Source organism: Haliotis rufescens, unplaced genomic scaffold, assembly GCF_023055435.1.
Source record: "Haliotis rufescens isolate VD_foot unplaced genomic scaffold, xgHalRufe1.0.p SCAF_44, whole genome shotgun sequence".
Taxonomy (NCBI): domain Eukaryota; kingdom Metazoa; phylum Mollusca; class Gastropoda; order Lepetellida; family Haliotidae; genus Haliotis; species Haliotis rufescens.
In genome coordinates, this window is record NW_025964157.1 from 2,873,748 (window position 1) to 2,894,889 (window position 21,142).

Consider the following 21,142-nt stretch of genomic DNA (forward strand, 5'->3'; position numbering starts at 1 on the left):
AAAACATCATCGCTGCTTTGTTTCTTTTGAATATATACTACTCAAAAGAAGTTAAGGACCACCTGATTTATTTTATATGTCTACTGCTAATCTGTCATGCCAGAATAGATTAACTATAGTAATATAAAAAAAAAATTGGGTGTTCCTTAACTCTTTTGGAGTAGAATACATAGTAACCACTATACACACTTGTATTCTGCCTGACTTCCTTTGCTTGAGGGAACTCTTTCCTCAGTACTGGTAGAAAGTCTCTATAGTATCATAGCAAAGCCATGTACACTACAAGTTGTACAAACTCTACCTGAGGTCAGACTGCCCATCATTGTACTTGGCAAGGGCTGATCCAGCATTAGTAAAAGGGAGGGGTCCAAAACGGGGACCCCCTGGAGATCCCCCCGAACCCCCCTGGATCCCCTCTCTGGATCCACCTGTTCTCTGGATGATGAAACCTCTTAAGATATTATGGGATTGTAATTTAATACATTTGTTAGACATATCTCATGCAATACTGATGAAAAATAATAAACTTCAAAACTGAAACAATGTCAGTCCAATAATTTACACACCAGGCACAGCTGCAGAAAAACAAAATGTCAGAACCGTCAGTTCAAAGCTAAGTGAACTTCTACATATCACATTGTCTTGGGAATAGTGTCCCTAACACAATAATGTCAAAATAACATCAGAATAAAAGTCAGATGTCACTTCATCCAATCCAAATTCATGTTCAATGTCCAATGAGCTTCCAGATAACAAGTTTGACGACTCATTTTAGAGTGCCACTCCAATTTATAGGGTTGTAACGCATCACTTCCCGATCGTATCGATTTTCCATATGCCGGGTGAATCTTGACGATCTCCATCTGTCCTCCATTAACTGTAATGTAAAAAAGCATTTGAAAGAACATTTAGTTTAAACTGTATTTTCTTTGGGATCAAGGTGGACACATAATATCCCCCTTGGTTAGACAGTTCAGAAAAACTAGAATGAGTTTTTATTCAAAAACTAGTCCCCCCCCCTCCTTTTCTTTGACACATGAGTTCAAGTTGTTACCGCAAAAGTGTCGCAAATCTGAAAACAATACTAGCAAATAAAAGCATAAAAAGATAACGGTTCCATGCAAAATTTTCATGAAGTGTAAATTTTGGTGGGATACAAACACTACTTGTTTGATTCTTAATCCAGATTGTTTCCATGGAAACACAACAAATTAGAATAATTCAAAATTGAAAAATATGAAAGGGCAATAGTTGAGCAATTGCTCATTGCATAAGTACAGTTTCATGCAAAAATATTCATTAGTTTGACATTTATGGCTCGGAAACAAAGCCTAGAGTTGTTTGAGAAAAATTCCAAAGTCAAAATTGTTTCAATGGAAACATGAAAAATATAAATTTGGAAAAATTTCAAAATAGCAAAAGACAACAGTTAAGCAAATAATCAATGCATATGTGCAGTTTTGGAGAAAATTGTTGAACGTTTTTTAACCCTAACCTTGTTTGAAACTGTTTGAAGTCAAAATTGTTTCCATTCTAGTTTAAAAAAAACTGAACATTTTTCAGGTTATGGCTCGGAATAGGATGGAAACGCTGCCGCAACCCAACGGGACAAGAATCAAAACCAATATGTCTCCCCTCCCTACGTCCTCTAGCTGTTACAATCAGATATATACAGCTGCCTTTCACAACTTTCCATACATACAAATGTCAACGTTTGTTGTATTCCCCTTGAGTTATAGGAATAAGGTCAAGGTCAAGTGGTAAATGTAAGTTGCTTGTTTATTTGAATTTCTTGAATTATATCTTTCTCCGTTTTATCCAATGAATTGAGATAACTTTGTCTTATTTTCATTTACAACCCTATAAACTAAGAAAGAAGGATAAGAAGGTACTTGTTTCCACAGTACTAATTATACAATAAAACTGGACTTCTTTCCCAGAAAGCTTTCCTCCCACATTAAGCTGACGCACCGCAATATAACTGGCATACTGTTAAAAATGGCGTTAAAAACCCAACTCACTCTTTCTCAGAAAGTAAAACATTTAAGTACATTGAGAATTTGTCTTTTCTCACAGAAATAGACTGAAAAATATTAGTACAATGTATTACATGTAAAATAATCATAATAAAAACAAATATCCAAATTATGTTGAAAAATTTCCTTGGCGTATGAAAATGTCTGCTTCTCTGAATATACTCAGGCAGAGCATTCACTGGGATTATTCCATCAAGGGAGGCTACTCTTTATGGACAGAATGTCCATGCAAAATATAATTTGAACTTACTGTTCTTTAAACAGCTCTTTCTGAGTGAGTGAGTTCTGAGTTCTGAGTGAGTTCTGAGTGAGTTCTGAGTGAGTTCTGAGTGAGTTGGTGAGTGAGTGAGTGAGTGAGTGAGTGAGTGAGTGAGTGAGTGAGTGCGTGAGTGAGTGAGTGAGTGAGTGTTGTAACGCAGTTTCCAGCAGTATTTCAATTATATCACAGCATGTCATCTTAATTTACCAGTAAGAGAAACATACAGTTATTCTGGTCTAGTAGCACTTGGTGAAATCCACGAACAAAGGTACGTTACAGACATGACCAAGGTGCATGATCACAATGAATCTAGGATTCAAATCCACAATTCGTATCCTGGCACCACCAAGGGGAATAACTCACAACAGCAAAATCAATATTATATATGATAATATTCATAACCACATGTATTTAAGATGAACTCACATCTTTGTTTGCGTCTCGGAAGGTCTTGAGGTAGCAGAATTTCTTCGAGAATTTATCCATGTCTTGTTCTTGGCACTGACGGTCGTACTGCACAGCGGCCTCGCTCTCTCGGACTTTATCTACCAATGTCTGTTTCTTCACAGTGTCCTGGTCCAACATTTGCTGCTTCAACACTTCACGGAAATGTTTCCTGAAAACAAATATTCAAAATCAATTTGATATTACAAAAGAAACATCTGAACGAGACACCTTGAGTGACTGCAACCAAACATCTAGTTTACCCTACCCTTGTAAAACCGTCTACCCAAGGCAAGGGAGTTAACTGACTACAAGACTCCATTTTCCACCTTTGCCAAACTACGTTGGAATTTTGTGTCTGAATCATAGCACCACCAGTGGCTAATATGAGTTATGTCCCTTCTATGTCCCTCCTATTGACCAATCAGATTCCATATCACATGCATTTGCTTCAAACCAAATGGCGACGTCCATTCAAGACAATCTGATTGATAATCAAGATTTAAAACAGATCTTACCTCGTGAAAGCATCAAATCATTTGAGCACCATGATCAAAAACATGAAAAGATTTGGAAAATATCTGTTGATACCCAGGTTGTGGTACACATGTTTTGCAGATCCTGCAGTCAACCAAAACCTGCACGTTGCAATCCATGTTGTTTACGAACCGGACGTCTAGTTCGTTACAGGATTTTGAGTGGACTATGCATAGACTTGTTAGTCCAGCCAAAATGTAACTCCATAATTCCAGCCTAGTTCGGCAAAGGTGGAAACTGGACTTTTATAGTCAGTTAGTTTTAACTCCCTTGCCTCAGGGAGATGTCAGAATTGTTTAGTCATCATACATAAAGTCTTGTTAAGGACTTTCAAGGCAATGCTCAAACTTTTCAGGATAAATATAAGACCCAAGTGTGCTTTCAAACAGGTACATATGAGAAAAAAAGATCATTTTAAGTCATATTCAAGTTTGAGGTGTTTGAGTGTGTTTGAGTAGTTTTTTCCTTTTCCAATCATAGCAATTACTGTTATGTTAGAGAATGTCTATTTAGACATGCAAAAAGCAAATATTTGTCAAATCTCTCACCATGTTTCTTTTATAATAGGTAATACCCATAAATTTGAATAAAATCCTATGTTACTTTTAATGTCACGTTACAAGTTTCTAGAAATATCCATACCATATAATCTTGAATAGATTATCCCATACATTACACAGTATCCTAGCAATAGGACATCAATATTGATAACAACATTAATATACAAGCAATTACTGGTAGATGTATGAACAGATATTACTGATAAACGCCATTAGGAGATTTATGGTACACTTACACCCAGCCATTGATGATAAGATTGAAAGTAGTTGTGACAAAGACTTGTCGTGCTGGGGATTAAACCTACTTACATTGACAGCACACAATACACTGCCTTTTGAGTCTCAGGCCAGCGACAATATTGGGACATAAATATGTTCCTGACGTCCTTGAAACATGATTTATGTATTAGCTAGGACATTTATTTGCTTGTATGAACCAGTCTATCCTAAACTTGACACAAGTGATTTCAGACGACTTGGTCATCTCTCTTACAGGCCCAAGTGCATATTTTTAATCAAACATTCTCCCTCGTTCCATTATTATCCCTGTCTCAGCTCCAAGGGACTTGAGGATTCCTGTATTTCTATTTGACCTTAGAAATAACTTCATATCGGAAGGGCGTGGATGGCCCAGACGTCTAATGTGCTGCAATTTGATGTGCAGAGTTGTGTCCCTTGGGCATGCCAGAATCCTATGATCGTGGTTTCGAATCTCGATTTGTCCATTTCTGTTGCTAGCTTTGTCAGCACCATATCTGAGCTTGTGGGTTTCACCAAAGTGGTAAACGTCTGAGACCTGCATCACTTTGGGGTTTCCTCACACATTTATGATGACACACCGTGATATAACTGGAATACTGTTCAAAGTGGCGCTAAACCCAACTCACAAACTTACTCACTCACTTTTTATCAGGGACTATATGTTTTCAAAGAAGTTGCTGGCTATTTCTTTTTATCATATTTCAGCTGATGCCAAACTGGGTATCACACATTGTACCAGTGTTGGAGTTGAACCCAGATCTTTGACCTAGCTGATCTAACACTTTTACCAATAGGCTACTAAACAATCCCCATAATGAAAGAAATTGATTTTATTCTGTAGACAAATATACATCCACAGTATAACACAATAACAGATATGTAAACATATTTATTCAGTAGGACCGCACCTGTAAATGTATTCCCGGTATGTGAAGTGCTGGGGTACGAGATCAAAGTTCGCTATTAACTTGCACCTACACATCCAGTGGTTGTTGAAACCTGGTTGCTAAGTCCCTGAAGTAGCAGGGGGATCCCGCCTGCTTATAGTCGCTGACGGGATCAACTCACAGCACCATTACAGCACTCCAACACACACTGATAGCTTCGTTCGATCACAGCAGACATTACAACACAGTAACGATTCAACACACACTGATAGCTTCGTTCGATCACAACAGACATTACAACACAGTAACACTCCAACACACACTGATAGCTTCGTGCTATCACAGCAGACATTACAACACAGTAACGATTCAACACACACTGATAGCTTCGTTCTATCACAGCAGACATTACAACACAGTAACACTCCAACACACACTGATAGCTTCGTTCTATCACAGCAGACATTACAACACAGTAACGATTCAACACACACTGATAGCTTCGTTCTATCACAGCAGACATTACAACACAGTAACACTCCAACACACACTGATAGCTTCGTTCTATCACAGCAGACATTACAACACAGTAACGATTCAACACACACTGATAGCTTCGTTCTATCACAGCAGACATTACAACACAGTAACACTCCAACACACACTGATAGCTTCGTTCTATCACAGCAGACATTACAACACAGTAACGATTCAACACACACTGATAGCTTCGTTCGATCACAACAGACATTACAACACAGTAACACTCCAACACACACTGATAGCTTCGTTCTATCACAGCAGACATTACAACACAGTAACGATTCAACACACACTGATAGCTTCGTTCTATCACAGCAGACATTACAACACAGTAACACTCCAACACACACTGATAGCTTCGTTCTATCACAGCAGACATTACAACACAGTAACGATTCAACACACACTGATAGCTTCGTTCTATCACAGCAGACATTACAACACAGTAACACTCCAACACACACTGATAGCTTCGTTCTATCACAGCAGACATTACAACACAGTAACGATTCAACACACACTGATAGCTTCGTTCTATCACAGCAGACATTACAACACAGTAACACTCCAACACACACTGATAGCTTCGTTCTATCACAGCAGACATTACAACACAGTAACGATTCAACACACACTGATAGCTTCGTTCTATCACAGCAGACATTACAACACAGTAACACTCCAACACACACTGATAGCTTCGTTCTATCACAGCAGACATTACAACACAGTAACGATTCAACACACACTGATAGCTTCGTTCTATCACAGCAGACATTACAACACAGTAACACTCCAACACACACTGATAGCTTCGTTCTATCACAGCAGACATTACAACACAGTAACGATTCAACACACACTGATAGCTTCGTTCTATCACAGCAGACATTACAACACAGTAACACTCCAACACACACTGATAGCTTCGTTCTATCACAGCAGACATTACAACACAGTAACGATTCAACACACACTGATAGCTTCGTTCTATCACAGCAGACATTACAACACAGTAACACTCCAACACACACTGATAGCTTCGTTCTATCACAACAGACATTACAACACAGTAACGATTCAACACACACTGATAGCTTCGTTCTATCACAGCAGACATTACAACACAGTAACACTCCAACACACACTGATAGCTTCGTTCTATCACAGCAGACATTACAACACAGTAACACTCCAACACACACTGATAGCTTCGTTCTATCACAACAGACATTACAACACAGTAACGATTCAACACACACTGATAGCTTCGTTCTATCACAACAGACATTACAACACAGTAACGATTCAACACACACTGATAGCTTCGTTCGATCACAACAGACATTACAACACAGTAACACTCCAACACACACTGATAGCTTCGTTCTATCACAACAGACATTACAACACAGTAACGATTCAACAGCAGCTGAGAAGAAACAAAATTGAATTTACTGTAGTCATAAGAAGGAATCAGGTTTTCTGTAAGTTCTTTTGAGTAGTATATCTATAAATACTGAAGGCACTTCGTAGTGTTCAGACACCAGGACTACTACTCGTATATCATGTACTTCAAATTTTTCAAGTATTTGAAATACGCTGAGTTTAATCACACACAACGTTCTTGCATTAGGAAATCATGTTTTCAAAATTTAAAAATTCTATACAAGGGAAAGGTTTTAGGACTGTGGATGTGTTCTCCTGTTAAGGATTTCATCATAACCTTGCCAGTGGATGGAATATCAATGAATAGATATGACGGATTGTTGGTCTCAATACTTTAATAGCTGACAGTATGTTAGGCTCCATCTACTGGTAGTTTCTGCAGACTGCTGTAAGCAAGGTTCAAGTTTGTTAAGTTTCAGCAAAGTGGTAAACATCTGACACCTGCATCACTTCAGGCTTTGCTTCAACATCAAGCTGCCGTGCTGTGATGTAATTGAAATATTGTTCAAAGTGGCCTTACACTTCACTCACTCACTCACTCTTCTGTTTCTGACAAATCAGGTCTGAAATGTCACAGGTATAAACAGTCATGAGCAAGCTTAGATTAACATGCACACACCCCACCCACCCCTCCACCACCCAAAAAAGGCAAAATATAGAACTAAACAATAATAATTTAAAAAACCCAATACAAATACAAAATCACACTCTATCATTATTGGCTATGTAAGATCCATTACAACATATTTAATGAAGCCCCCACAAGACAAAAAATAATAATTTAAAAAAACCCAATACAAATACAAAATCCCACTCTGCCATTATTTGCTATGTAAGAATAATTCATGAAGCAAATGCAAGGGCGTTACATTCCCCATGCCCCTGTACTGTGTAGGCCTGCAGGATTGCCACTGTCTACCTGCACAGGTTATACATAGCCGGGTATCTATTGTTTCTGGTTTCCCGGATCTCGGTAAGGGCCCTTAACTCTGTATGCTGTCACAGTAACATCTGGAGGGGCAGTAGTTGATTTCTAGGTAAGCCAACACTTGATGTTTTAACACTGAAGGAGGTTTGTCAAATGTTGAAGGACCCCGGACTATCTTTGTTGTAAATCCTTCATGTCACTTAGACTCGGCATAGAATGTTTACCGGATTTACACTTTCAACAAAAACACTTAAATCTTTCTTTAATGTCATATTGAAGGCTCTGCTCATGAAGGCAAAGTAGTGTAAAAACATTCTTAAAAAAAAATTCTTTTTACCTGTACTAATAAAAAACAATTCTATTATCAATGAACTCTTGCTTGACAATGGCAAAAGGATCTTTACCTAAACGTAGCATCATAATAGAATAAAGAAGTTGTCAAAATATCTAGTCTTTATTGGGACATGACATGAGTGAGTGAGTGAATATGGTTTTACGCCGCTTTTAGCAATATCAAGGCGGGGGACACCAGAAATGGGCTTCACACATTGTACCCATGTCGGGAATTGAACCCAGGTCTTTGGTGTGACGAGCGAACGCTTTAACCACTAGGCTAAATGGAATGGGAATGGGTTTTGTTTCATATTTGTTACCAACGATGATTAATAATCAATTATTATTCTTGTGAAATAATGTTGACTCTCTTACTAAAGTTTGGAACAGTTAAATATTATTTCACTCGGGACATAAACTTGATATGAAAGGGGAAGCTCATTAAAAATGCTATAATTATACTATTCACAAATATCTATTTTGAAGAGATTTTATAACTGTTCGAAATGTCACTGACCCTACTCGATTTAAAGTGCAACCCAACAGTGCATATTCTCCCTGTTAATCAATTCAACACAACCCAAAATAGCTCCTAACGTTATATTCCATTATTGTACATGTATTCCATTATATTTGACAGACAAGTTATAAATAAACATAAGCCCTTCCTGTACTGGCCAAACACAAGTCAGTGAAATCAATTCAGATCAGAAGGAACGTTACTGGCCTGCCGCCATTCATGATGTCTCAGACCATGGTATAATAAACCATACACCCAGTCCTTCAAAGGAAGGATTACGACCTGGGCATAATATAAACGCCCTGATTATATTCAGCGGGTCAACTCATGTGTAGGGTGAGTGTAGGCCTAGTGGGGTGCCCTGACAATAGCTCTGTAACACTATACCCCGGGGCGGTAGAACCAGGAGGGTGAACATAGCTCTGTGCCTGTGCATGGGGCCTGTCAATGCCTCTAGTCTCTGCCTTTTAGCTAGACTAACATTTAGTCTCTGTATATTACACAATATCTTTCTTGACTCTAAAAATAACCAAAAAATTCCCTATGCTGATTTCAGTCTCTGAAATCTTATATTACAAAATATCCTTCTTGACTCTAAACACAAAATAAAAATTCCCTATGCTGTGGAATAGAGCTAGCTTGAGCTGGCTAGACTTGCTTTTGTATGCATTTCTAGATTTTGTTATTTCATAAAATAGATTTATTCCAGGGTCATGGTGCAGGACTACCTTTTAGCATACATGTGAAATTCCCATGTCTGAATGGTTGTCTTCTTTATTCCGACACAGAACAGCAAATGTTTCTCAAATGGTCTCTGACAATTTCCCATTATACAAAATAAAAACAAGGCGATAGTTCCTTACATAAAGATATATTTAGAAACGGTTTCTGCAAGGATCTGCCGATGTGGCATACCACGTGAAAATTCATAATTTTTTGCAAAATGTCATTTTTGAAATTAGAAACAAATTGATGTCACTTTTGTTAATTGTGAAAGATGCCTCTATTGTTGTCCCCCGCCGCGCGAAGCGCGAAGCGGGGGATATAGTATTCACGACCGTCCGTCCGTCCGTCCGTCCGTCCGTCCGTACGTCCCACCTGTTTGTTGCTGCGATATCTCAAGAACTAGCACTGGATTGTCTTCATATTTGGAACTATGGTGTATATACAGACTCCGCAGACACCAGTCGGTTTTGGTGACCTTGACCCCATTTTCAAGGTCACAGCAGGCATATCTGCTTTTGGAGTTGGAAAACGGTGTTGCCGCGATATCTCAAGAACTAATCTCTGGATTGTCTTCCTATTTGGTACTAGGGTGTATATACGGACTCCGCAGACACCAGTCGGTTTTGGTGACCTTGACCCCATTTTCAAGGTCACAGCAGGTAAATCTGCTTTTGGAGTTGGAAAACGGTGTTGCCGCGATATCTCAAGAACTAATCGCAGGATTGTCTTCATGTTTGGAACTATGGTGTATATACAGACACCGCAGACACCAGTCGGTTTTGGTGACCTTGACCCTATTTTCAAGGTCACAGCAGGCAAATCTGCTTTTGGAGTTGGAAAACGGTGTTGCCGCGATATCTCAAGAACTAAACACTGGATTGTCTTCATATTTGGAACTATGGTGTATATACAGACTCCGCAGACACCAGTCGGTTTTGGTGACCTTGACCCCATTTTCAAGGTCACAGCAGGTAAATCTGCTTTTGGAGTTGGAAAACGGTGTTGCCGCGATATCTCAAGAACTAATCGCAGGATTGTCTTAATATTTGGAACTATGGTGTATATACAGACACCGCAGACACCAGTCGGTTTTGGTGACCTTGACCCTATTTTCAAGGTCACAGCAGGCATATCTGCTTTTGGAGTTGGAAAACGGTGTTGCCGCGATATCTCAAGAACTAATCGCTGGATTGTCTTCATATTTGGTATTTTGGTGTATATACAGGCGGGGGACATTTCGTCACTTCTGTGACAAATACTTGTTGATATTGATTTGATGCTAGTTGCAATCCAGGTTTACCTTATAATGTCAACGAATACATCTTAACAGTGTACACTGATATGTGAAAGAAAACAAAAAGGTTTGAGCAAGCAATGTTGATGTACCGGTACATATATTTCTCAATTTCTCTTTCCTTCCTGTCACTTAAACTCTTAAATCTAGGGCAGTCAGAGCGACAGAATTGAGTGGTCATTCAATAAACCTTGTGACAGTCCAACAGCTGCAATGGATCTACCATCTTTGAATGGAATTTAAACAATTAAAACAATGGAACAATTTGTATGAACCAGTCTACATGGAACAATTGGTATGAACCAGTCTACATGGAACAATTGGTATGAACCAGTCTACATAGAACAATCGGTATGAACCAGTCTACATAGAACATTGATATGAACTTGTCTACATAGAACAATCGGTATGAACCAGTCTACATAGAACATTGATATGAACTTGTCTACATGAAACATTGGTATGAACCAGTCTACATAGAACAATCAGTATGAACTTGTCTACATGGAACAATCGGTATGAACCAGTCTACATAGAACATTGATATGAACTTGTCTACATAGAACAATCGGTATGAACCAGTTGACATGAAACATTGATATGAACTTGTCTACATGGAACAATCGGTATGAACCAGTCTACATGAAACATTGGTATGAACCAGTCTACATAGAACAATCAGTATGAACCAGTCTACATGAAACATTGATATGAACTTGTCTACATAGAACAATTGGTATGAACCAGTCTACATGAAACATTGGTATGAACCAGTCTACATGGAACAATTGGTATGAACCAGTCTACATGGAACAATTGGTATGAACCAGTCTACATAGAACAATTGGTATGAACCAGTCTACATAGAACAATCGGTATGAACCAGTCTACATAGAACATTGGTATGAACCAGTCTACATAGAACAATCAGTATGAACCAGTCTACATGAAACATTGATATGAACTTGTCTACATAGAACAATCAGTATAAACTTGTCTACAGAGAACAATTGCTATGAACCAGTCTACATGGAACATTGGTATGAACCAGTCTACATGGAACAATCAGTATGAACCAGTCTACATGAAACATTGATATGAACTTGTCTACATAGAACAATCAGTATGAACTTGTCTACATAGAACAATTGGTATGAACCAGTCTACATAGAACATTGGTATGAACCAGTCTACATGGAACAATCAGTATGAACCAGTCCACATGGAACAATCGGTATGAACTTGTCTACATGGAACAATCGGTATGAACCAGTCTACATAGAACAATCAGTATGAACCAGTCTACATAGAACAATCGGTATGAACCAGTCCACATGAAACAATCGGTATGAACCAGTCTACATAGAACAATCAGTATGAACCAGTCCACATGGAACAATCAGTATGAACCAGTCTACATAGAACAATCGGTATGAACCAGTCCACATGAAACAATCAGTATGAACCAGTCCACATGAAACAATCAGTATGAACCAGTCCACATGAAACAATCGGTATGAACCAGTCTACATAGAACAATCGGTATGAACCAGTCTACATAGAACAATCAGTATGAACCAGTCTACATAGAACAATTGGTATGAACCAGTCTACATAGAACAATCGGTATGAACCAGTCTACATAGAACAATCGGTATGAACCAGTCTACATAGAACAATCAGTATGAACCAGTCTACATAGAACAATTGGTATGAACCAGTCTACATAGAACAATCGGTATGAACCAGTCTACATAGAACATTGGTATGAACCAGTCTACATGGAACAATCAGTATGAACCAGTCTACATAGAACATTGGTATGAACCAGTCGACATAGAACAATCAGTATGAACCAGTCTACATAGAACATTGGTATGAACTTGTCTACATAGAACAATTGGTATGAACCAGTCTACATGGAACAATCAGTATGAACCAGTCTACATAGAACATTGGTATGAACCAGTCTACATAGAACATTGGTATGAACCAGTCTACATAGAACAATCAGTATGAACCAGTCTACATAGAACATTGGTATGAACCAGTCTACATAGAACAATCAGTATGAACCAGTCTACATAGAACATTGGTATGAACCAGTCTACATAGAACAATCAGTATGAACCAGTCTACATAGAACAATCAGTATGAACCAGTCTACATAGAACATTGGTATGAACCAGTCTACATAGAACAATCAGTATGAACCAGTCTACATAGAACATTGGTATGAACCAGTCTACATAGAACAATCAGTATGAACCAGTCTACATAGAACAATTGGTATGAACTTGTCCACATGGAACAATCAGTATGAACCAGTCTACATAGAACATTGGTATGAACCAGTCTACATAGAACAATCGGTATGAACTTGTCCACATGGAACAATCAGTATGAACCAGTCCACATGAAACATTGGTATGAACCAGTCCACATGAAACAATCAGTATGAACCAGTCTACATGAAACATTGGTATGAACCAGTCTACATAGAACAATCAGTATGAACCAGTCTACATAGAACATTGGTATGAACTTGTCCACATGGAACAATCAGTATGAACCAGTCTACATGAAACAATCAGTATGAACTTGTCTACATGGAACAATCAGTATGAACCAGTCCACATGAAACAAGCAGTATGAACTTGTCTACATGGAACAATCAGTATGAACCAGTCCACATGAAACAATCAGTATGAACCAGTCTACATGGAACAATCAGTATGAACCAGTCCACATGAAACAATCAGTATGAACTTGTCTACATGGAACAATCAGTATGAACCAGTCCACATGAAACAATCAGTATGAACCAGTCCACATGAAACAATCAGTATGAACCAGTCTACATGAAACATTGGTATGAACCAGTCTACATAGAACAATCAGTATGAACCAGTCTACATAGAACATTGGTATGAACTTGTCTACATAGAACAATTGGTATGAACCAGTCTACATAGAACATTGGTATGAACTTGTCTACATAGAACAATTGGTATGAACCAGTCTACATAGAACATTGGTATGAACTTGTCTACATAGAACAATTGGTATGAACCAGTCTACATGGAACATTGGTATGAACTTGTCTACATAGAACAATCAGTATGAACCAATCTACATAGAACATTGGTATGAACTTGTCTACATAGAACAATTGGTATGAACCAGTCTACATAGAACATTGGTATGAACTTGTCTACATAGAACAATCGGTATGAACCAGTCTACATGGAACATTGGTATGAACCAGTCTATATGGAACAATCAGTATGAACCAGTCTACATAGAACATTGGTATGAACTTGTCTACATAGAACAATTGGTATGAACCAGTCTACATAGAACAATCAGTATGAACCAGTCTACATGGAACAATCAGTATGAACCAGTCTACATGGAACAATCGGTATGAACCAGTCTACATAGAACAATCAGTATGAACCAGTCTACATGGAACATTGGTATGAACCAGTCTACATAGAACAATCAGTATGAACCAGTCCACATGGAACAATCGGTATGAACCAGTCTACATAGAACATTGGTATGAACCAGTCTACATGGAACATTGGTATGAACCAGTCTACATGAAACAATCAGTATGAACCAGTCTACATGGAACAATCAGTATGAACCAGTTGACATGAAACATTGATATGAACTTGTCTACATAGAACATTGGTATGAACTTGTCTACATGGAACATTCGGTATGAACCAGTCTATATAGAACATTGGTATGAACTTGTCTACATGGAACAATCAGTATGAACCGTTCAACCAGCATTAACCAAATATTATTATGGTCAGTGACACTTACTAAAAATCATTTCACGATATCCTTCCCCTTGGGTCAATAGGTTCAATATACCCCACGCTGACAGTTCCCACATCCTGACAAGGGCAGACAATCAATGAAATAGATCAATGCATTCCATACAACAACTGTTAACATCACTGACCGTCCATGACTCCCTGTGGAGAAGTTATCACAATATTGTATCTTAGACTACTGGGACTGTCACTGATTAACCAGTATGTCTACACAGACCTTAATAGCTGCTCCTATACACAAGCATCTCAGTCTATATAAATACTGGCAAGGTGTGGACAAATTTCCTTTGTTTAATCGATTGGCCAAACCTAAATTAAATTTTGATTCCCTCCTTGTTTTATTCTTAATTCAACATAGGAAAGCAAATATGGCCGACACTTTCAAAATGAAATCCAATTTATGTCACAAATTTATTAATTGTTTCCCTTACAAATGAACTCTCAGAGACACCTTGATAACATTTGTATCATATTCTCTGACATTTAGAAAAATGTGGGTTGCACCAGAGTTGGAGACATCAGCAAAGTCAATCAATTGTTGTAAGATTGTCACGTGACTGGCTGTGATGCCATAAAACAAGGATGATGTCATCTTAATTTAACAATGCATTGACATATTTTTTAGTGCTAGCCCACTGAGATACCATGCCGCAGTTTAACATGACTACCCAACTCAGACACAGTATACTGACTCCGAGCCGACCAGTCCAACATGGATACCCCACTCAGACACAGTATACTGACTCCGAGCCGACCAGTCTTTGTTTCAACCCCATTAATGCCCAGGCAGGGTAACAACAAGTACTATCTTTCAACATCTTTTGGTATGATGCGGTCGGGGATAGAACCACAGACCTTCTGCTCCCTGGACAGAACATACTACATGTACACCTGTTACTGAAGTATTACTGAGGTGAACATGGCAACATGGCAACATGGCTGACGGGGAGGTTTGCCCTTGCATCATGACATAACTACAGGTAAACACTGACAGGTGTCCCGTGCTCTCAACTCCCTCCCTCAATGTTTAGAAGACACTCACAGGAGTCAATTAACTCTGATATCCATACCTGGGTGAGGTGAGGTGAAACTGGGTTTAATGATGCATTCAAGTTTATTTCAGTCATAGAGCGACATGCATGCAGGTGCATGTGTGCTGGGGGGATTACCAGTATAGTTATCATTATATCATCTCCCCCCCCCCCAACACACACACACTCACACATACACATTCACACACAGTATCATAAAAAAATTAAAGGGATTTTCTTGGTCAATAGAGTACAAAAACATGTAGAATTAAAAATATCCGAATTTATATGCATTTAAGTGTCTTTAAAAAAAAGTCTAGACATTAATCTTAATTGTTTTTTACAAACAATAAGTTATTCAAACACCACAATTTGAATTAAACACAACATATTCAGTAATTGTTTCAACTTTGAAAAATGTAGGGCAGTCTCTTCAGCCAAAGAAGAGCATTTTTGCTATTTTAAAAAATATACATAAAAAATTTTTTACAAAGTATACACAAACGTATATTATACAACAAACTTATATATGACACACTTTAAACAGCAGTTCTGCCCTTGACAGAACTAAGTGTTACCCAAGCCAAGCAAGGGAACATTATCTGAGACAACTTCTATCAGCTGACTGTTGACATTGTAAACACCCATTCATAATACTATCTCCACAGTCCTGTCAAACATAAGATTGTTTCAGGTAAACTGTCAGTCAAGATACGTGAACACTGCAGCCATGACTGACACGCCATTTTGTCAGGAAATTACTGGTTGTAACCCAATATATATCTGAACATCTGTGGTCATAGCTATATAATTAATTTTTTTTGGTATTAATTGGAATTCCTGCATTCTGATAAGCTGAATTGGTCACGTGTTATTGCATTCATTTATCGAAGAATGTAAAAAATTAGGCCACGCCTACGAGGCGGACTACTTTTGTGACTACGGAATGTTGGGGAATTCCAATATAACAATTGAGGGAATTCACTTTCTGCTAAAGGATATCATCATGCACAGGATATGTAACGAATGCATGCATATTCATTGTCCAAACTACCCTTTGAGCCCGAAGGCAGAGAAATAATGAAACAGCAAACGTGCAGGCTCGCCTGGCTGTTTTTTCCCGCTCGCCTTTTTGCCAAAACTTTCATGTCTTCGGGTTTCATTTCTAACCCGCATTTTTCAAACTGTGTCTTCCCGCTCTCAGGAACTGATGTTTGAATCTGGCGGTAACTGACCATGTCATTTGAAACAGCTGCCTTCTCCATATTTGTTCCGGTTCGTGACAGTCTGACTGTTGCACTTCTCGCCTCTTTCCTTGATTGACAGTCAGGTCCAATGAACTTTGTTTTGATCCTATTCTCCGTTGATTGCCTACTGACTTGGTAGGCGTGTCAAGTTATGTGCATAAATTAAACAATCACCTGATTCATGTCACGCCACAGTATGTATTCCTACACCTGGAATGTTTATCAATGCCGTAATTTTTGTCTGCTTTGATATATACAACTATTTTTCATTAAACTATTGTTGATAAAACATGTTTTCGTTGTCAAATTTTATTATAAGCATTGACTGTGTATTCTTTAGCGGATTCTTACAAAAGTTTGCACATCGGTTTTTCGATTCATATCTCAATGAACCGAAAAAAATACAGTCAATCCTTCATTAAGTTTCCGTAGAAATAGAAACAAGAAACTGTCCATAGAGTTCCGAAGTCCACTGGAAATGCTAATTATATCTCCAATGCAATCATCAAATATAGTTTTAATCTGGTAGGGAGGCACGGCTGGCCCAGTAGTATTAGGTACTGTGTAGAGTTGCCTCCCTTAGCTGATAGGAGCCACAGTATTGAATCCCAAACAGAAGGTAGCTACTCTATAAATAGCAAAATCAATGAAGAACAAAGCGTCGTTTATCTCAAGGTAAAACATTGGTCTACCATGACGCCATTTCTGGAGATTAAAAAATGCGCTTGCAACTTAGTGACGTTGTAAACTGGGCGACATTGTTTTTAATAACGAAGTGTTGTTCCCCAGAGATGTAGGCTGCACATTTTCATATAAGAAATATACAACTTATGGACATTGTTTATTGTGCAAAAAAACACTGCAGAGAGAATAAACCACTCGGGGTGCAGTGTTTTATTGCATGATAAACAACTCCCACTTGTCGTTTATTTCTTAACAAACTTTGATTATCATCCTTGGCTTCTGAGCTTCAGCATTCTCTATATTTCCTTGGATCCATTTTTGCGATTTGCATTAACATTTTGACCGACCAATCAAATGTTGAGGGAGGTATCTTGTATTGCGTTGTTCTTGATATCACCAACCCAACTTTGAGTCTGGTGTGTTACTTGCATTCTATTGGTCCGTTAGACTGAGTAGCGGAGCAAATCAAATTCACTAATGAAATCAAGGACAGGTAATTTGAGATCGCGAGAACTATGGGAATGGATCCAGATGTTAGTGTTGGTTACCAAAATGCGCACCCTGGAGATATAGAGGATGGAGTTTCACCAACTGTTTTCCGTTATTTATCTTACATGAAGTGATATCAGCGACACTTTGGTCAAAGCACCATTAAACCTGACTCCTTGTGTTAGACTACATAGCTGTTATAATGCTCGCGACGGTGTTTAATCCCATTCATCCTCTCACTCACCATAACTGATCTGTGCTATAACCCTGGCTACAACAAAACAGGCTTCAGTTGTCCTTGTCTTCTTCATTTTGAAACAATCAGCTGGTTTTCATACAGGCCCTACCCTATTCATGCTATTTCCTCTGTGACGCTATGTAAAAGATGTTTTCAATCTCTTCCTACGCTGGTATTATGCTGCGTCTATGCAACAAATGTCCTATAATAACCATGTGTGTACTTATATTGTGCCAAACTCCTCACACAAGGTGTATGTTGACATTACTACCCTTGTCAATGGATCAGTATGCACTCGATTTTCATTCTCAGCTCCCTGGGGATCATACAACCAAGCTGCCTTGTCAGGTACTAGAAGGTTATCTGTCACAATACCATCTCCTGTTATATGTGATATTGATTTCCCTATACAAAATAGAACTATGAAAAACACAAAATATATCACCTTTAAGTATTGAATATTGTGCAAGCAAGTATTGAGTATTGTGTAAGCAAGAGTTAAGTATTCAGTGTTATCAATCGCTTTCCATTTCGGAACGGTCGTCTATCCTGCTATTCAAGGCAGTATAATCTATTTTGTACCAGGACAGGTATATCAAATTGTGTACAAATGACACTAGTTGCCGCACGAACACCAAGACCTCTCACCACAACAGATTAGTTATTGAATTGAAATCTACACTTTTATCAAGTCAGTTTCAGGCAATAAATCTATCAAAGTCAGCATGGGTCGCCATTAACACTAGAATTTCAATCTCAAAGGTTGTACCAAGTGAATCTATACAATATGGTTCAATACTGTATAGACGTGTAATATCGCTAGCGACACGGGGAGTCTTTCTTCATAGACTGTTTGCACAGGTTTATTGAACTGGACATACAGCCTCATGTTTGGGTTTTTATTTGGAATACTTTGCAAGAATATATGTACATTTACGATATGTGTGTTGAACTGTCTGCCAGGTAAACAGACAAGTGCAAGAACCTATATGCTATTGACAACGTTAATCTCAAAGACGGTGTTTAGCCTGGGATTCTAAAGAGATACTCAGTGTTACAGGAATGAATGGTAAATGGTGGCACTTACATGGGTTAAAGGACATGAGCATACACAATGGGTCTAATGAAGCTAATCCTTACCTGTGGATTATCAAGTTACCCTGAAGTATAACAGAGAATCTCGCTCAATGGTCTTTTGATATCAAAGATATCAACAAAGTTGATAACAGTTCAAAACTGGTGTTGATATATTTCATATCAAAAGAAACATTCTATTTATCACCACAATTGTTTCCAACTTTATGAGTTTGCAAACAGTCATAACCAGTCTTGAGTGTAAAAAGTACTGCTAACCAGCTTCAGAAGCAGAGAGATAGGTGATGTCATGGTAACCGATGACATCACAATGGTCTGCAAAGCATTGTGATGCAATTTCATTGTAGTGATAATTAAAGACCATGTCTATTTAATAATCTCATGTTAATAACATGTATAAAAAATGAAAAAGAATATATAACAAACAGCTAATTACTCCTTATGACAAGATGACTCAAGTTTCTTCATTGATCTACAGAACATTGCTGCTGATTGCATTTTTCAGCCAGGAAAGTCATGTAAATAATTTTGCAGTGAATAGATACCTTGTGTGCATGTTAAATTCACCATCCAATGAAAAACTCCAGAAACTATTGTTGTCAGTTGCATGTACTTTGATGTTATTATGCCTTATGTTAAACTTAGATCCGTTGTCATGAGGAAGGCTGACTGTTTGGCTGATCCACATGTAATATTACTTCACCTAAGTGTCTGCTTGTTAGAAAATAAAATATATCATCTCTATATTGTTTCCTAATTATTCTGATCTAATTTGTTTCCCTCTGAAACACTATTTTTGTTGTAACTACATCTGAGGTAGTTGTGCTACGCTAGTATGAGTTCCTATCACACTCACTGTATTTTAGTTGCACTATTGTAAAATGACTAATACTGAACTAAACTTTAGTTGCACTAGGCTATTAAATTCATTGATAGTTTTACCTCTCTTGGCGTTTAAGTTCTTCCCTGTTAATGGAAACGAGTAAATTCTGAAATAAACATGTCATGACATAGACCGTTAAAGGTCGTAAGTCCATTTAAATCAAATTTAAGAAATGAAGCAAGAGTTACACTAGCTGAATAAATAAATCAATAAATCAAATACCATATTTACCATAAAAAGCACCCCGTATGCTTAGAAAATTGACAAAAGGGATCTAATTAAAATCCTACACAAAGAGATAAATTTGTTCTTAGAGATCAAGCAGTAGTGAACAAAATTTAATACACTGATTGATGAAACTAAACCTTTTTTGATAATAGTTACAAGAGGCAGTTATACATCCCTTTTACATTGCTGTTTTCCGTTAAAACAATCTGTAATATCCACGTGAAAATATGGACTGTCATGCAAATTATCTTTCAAAGTAGAGGGTGATTTATATAAAGATTACCTACATACATAGTGGTTGGTCAGGGGGAGCTAACTGGAGCAAGCCCTTACTACAGCAAATACAATATGATGAATATATTTCTTTTTAAAAATATAAATCAGCAAATTTGTAAGAAATACGGTTTCATGAAAATACTCTCTTCCAAACTACTGAATATAAGTAGTTTTTACAAACTTGTTATCTAACAGCATTAACTAACTATGAAGCCACTAATACCAACTACTTCACGAGCAGGTTAACTTAAGATTTATATCTGCATATTATGAAAAATAGCACTATTGTATCTAAAAAAGGGGAGATGAGCATTACGGAACCAACCTAATTTCATGACATGAA

At 37.9% G+C, this 21,142-nt stretch overlaps 1 protein-coding gene across 1 annotated transcript in view; it reads right to left on the reverse strand.

Moving 5' to 3' along the window:
- Positions 1–417: 417 nt before the first annotated feature.
- LOC124136076 overlaps positions 418–21,142 on the reverse strand; it is a 28,474-nt gene continuing 7,749 nt past the window's right edge. Inside the window, exons 3-4 of the mRNA XM_046501857.2 lie at positions 2,722–2,911; positions 418–877 (exon numbers count right to left, since the gene is read on the reverse strand). Of these exons, the coding sequence (XP_046357813.1) occupies positions 767–877; positions 2,722–2,911 (301 nt within the window). The 3' untranslated portion in view covers positions 418–766. The remainder of the gene's footprint in view (positions 878–2,721; positions 2,912–21,142) is intronic.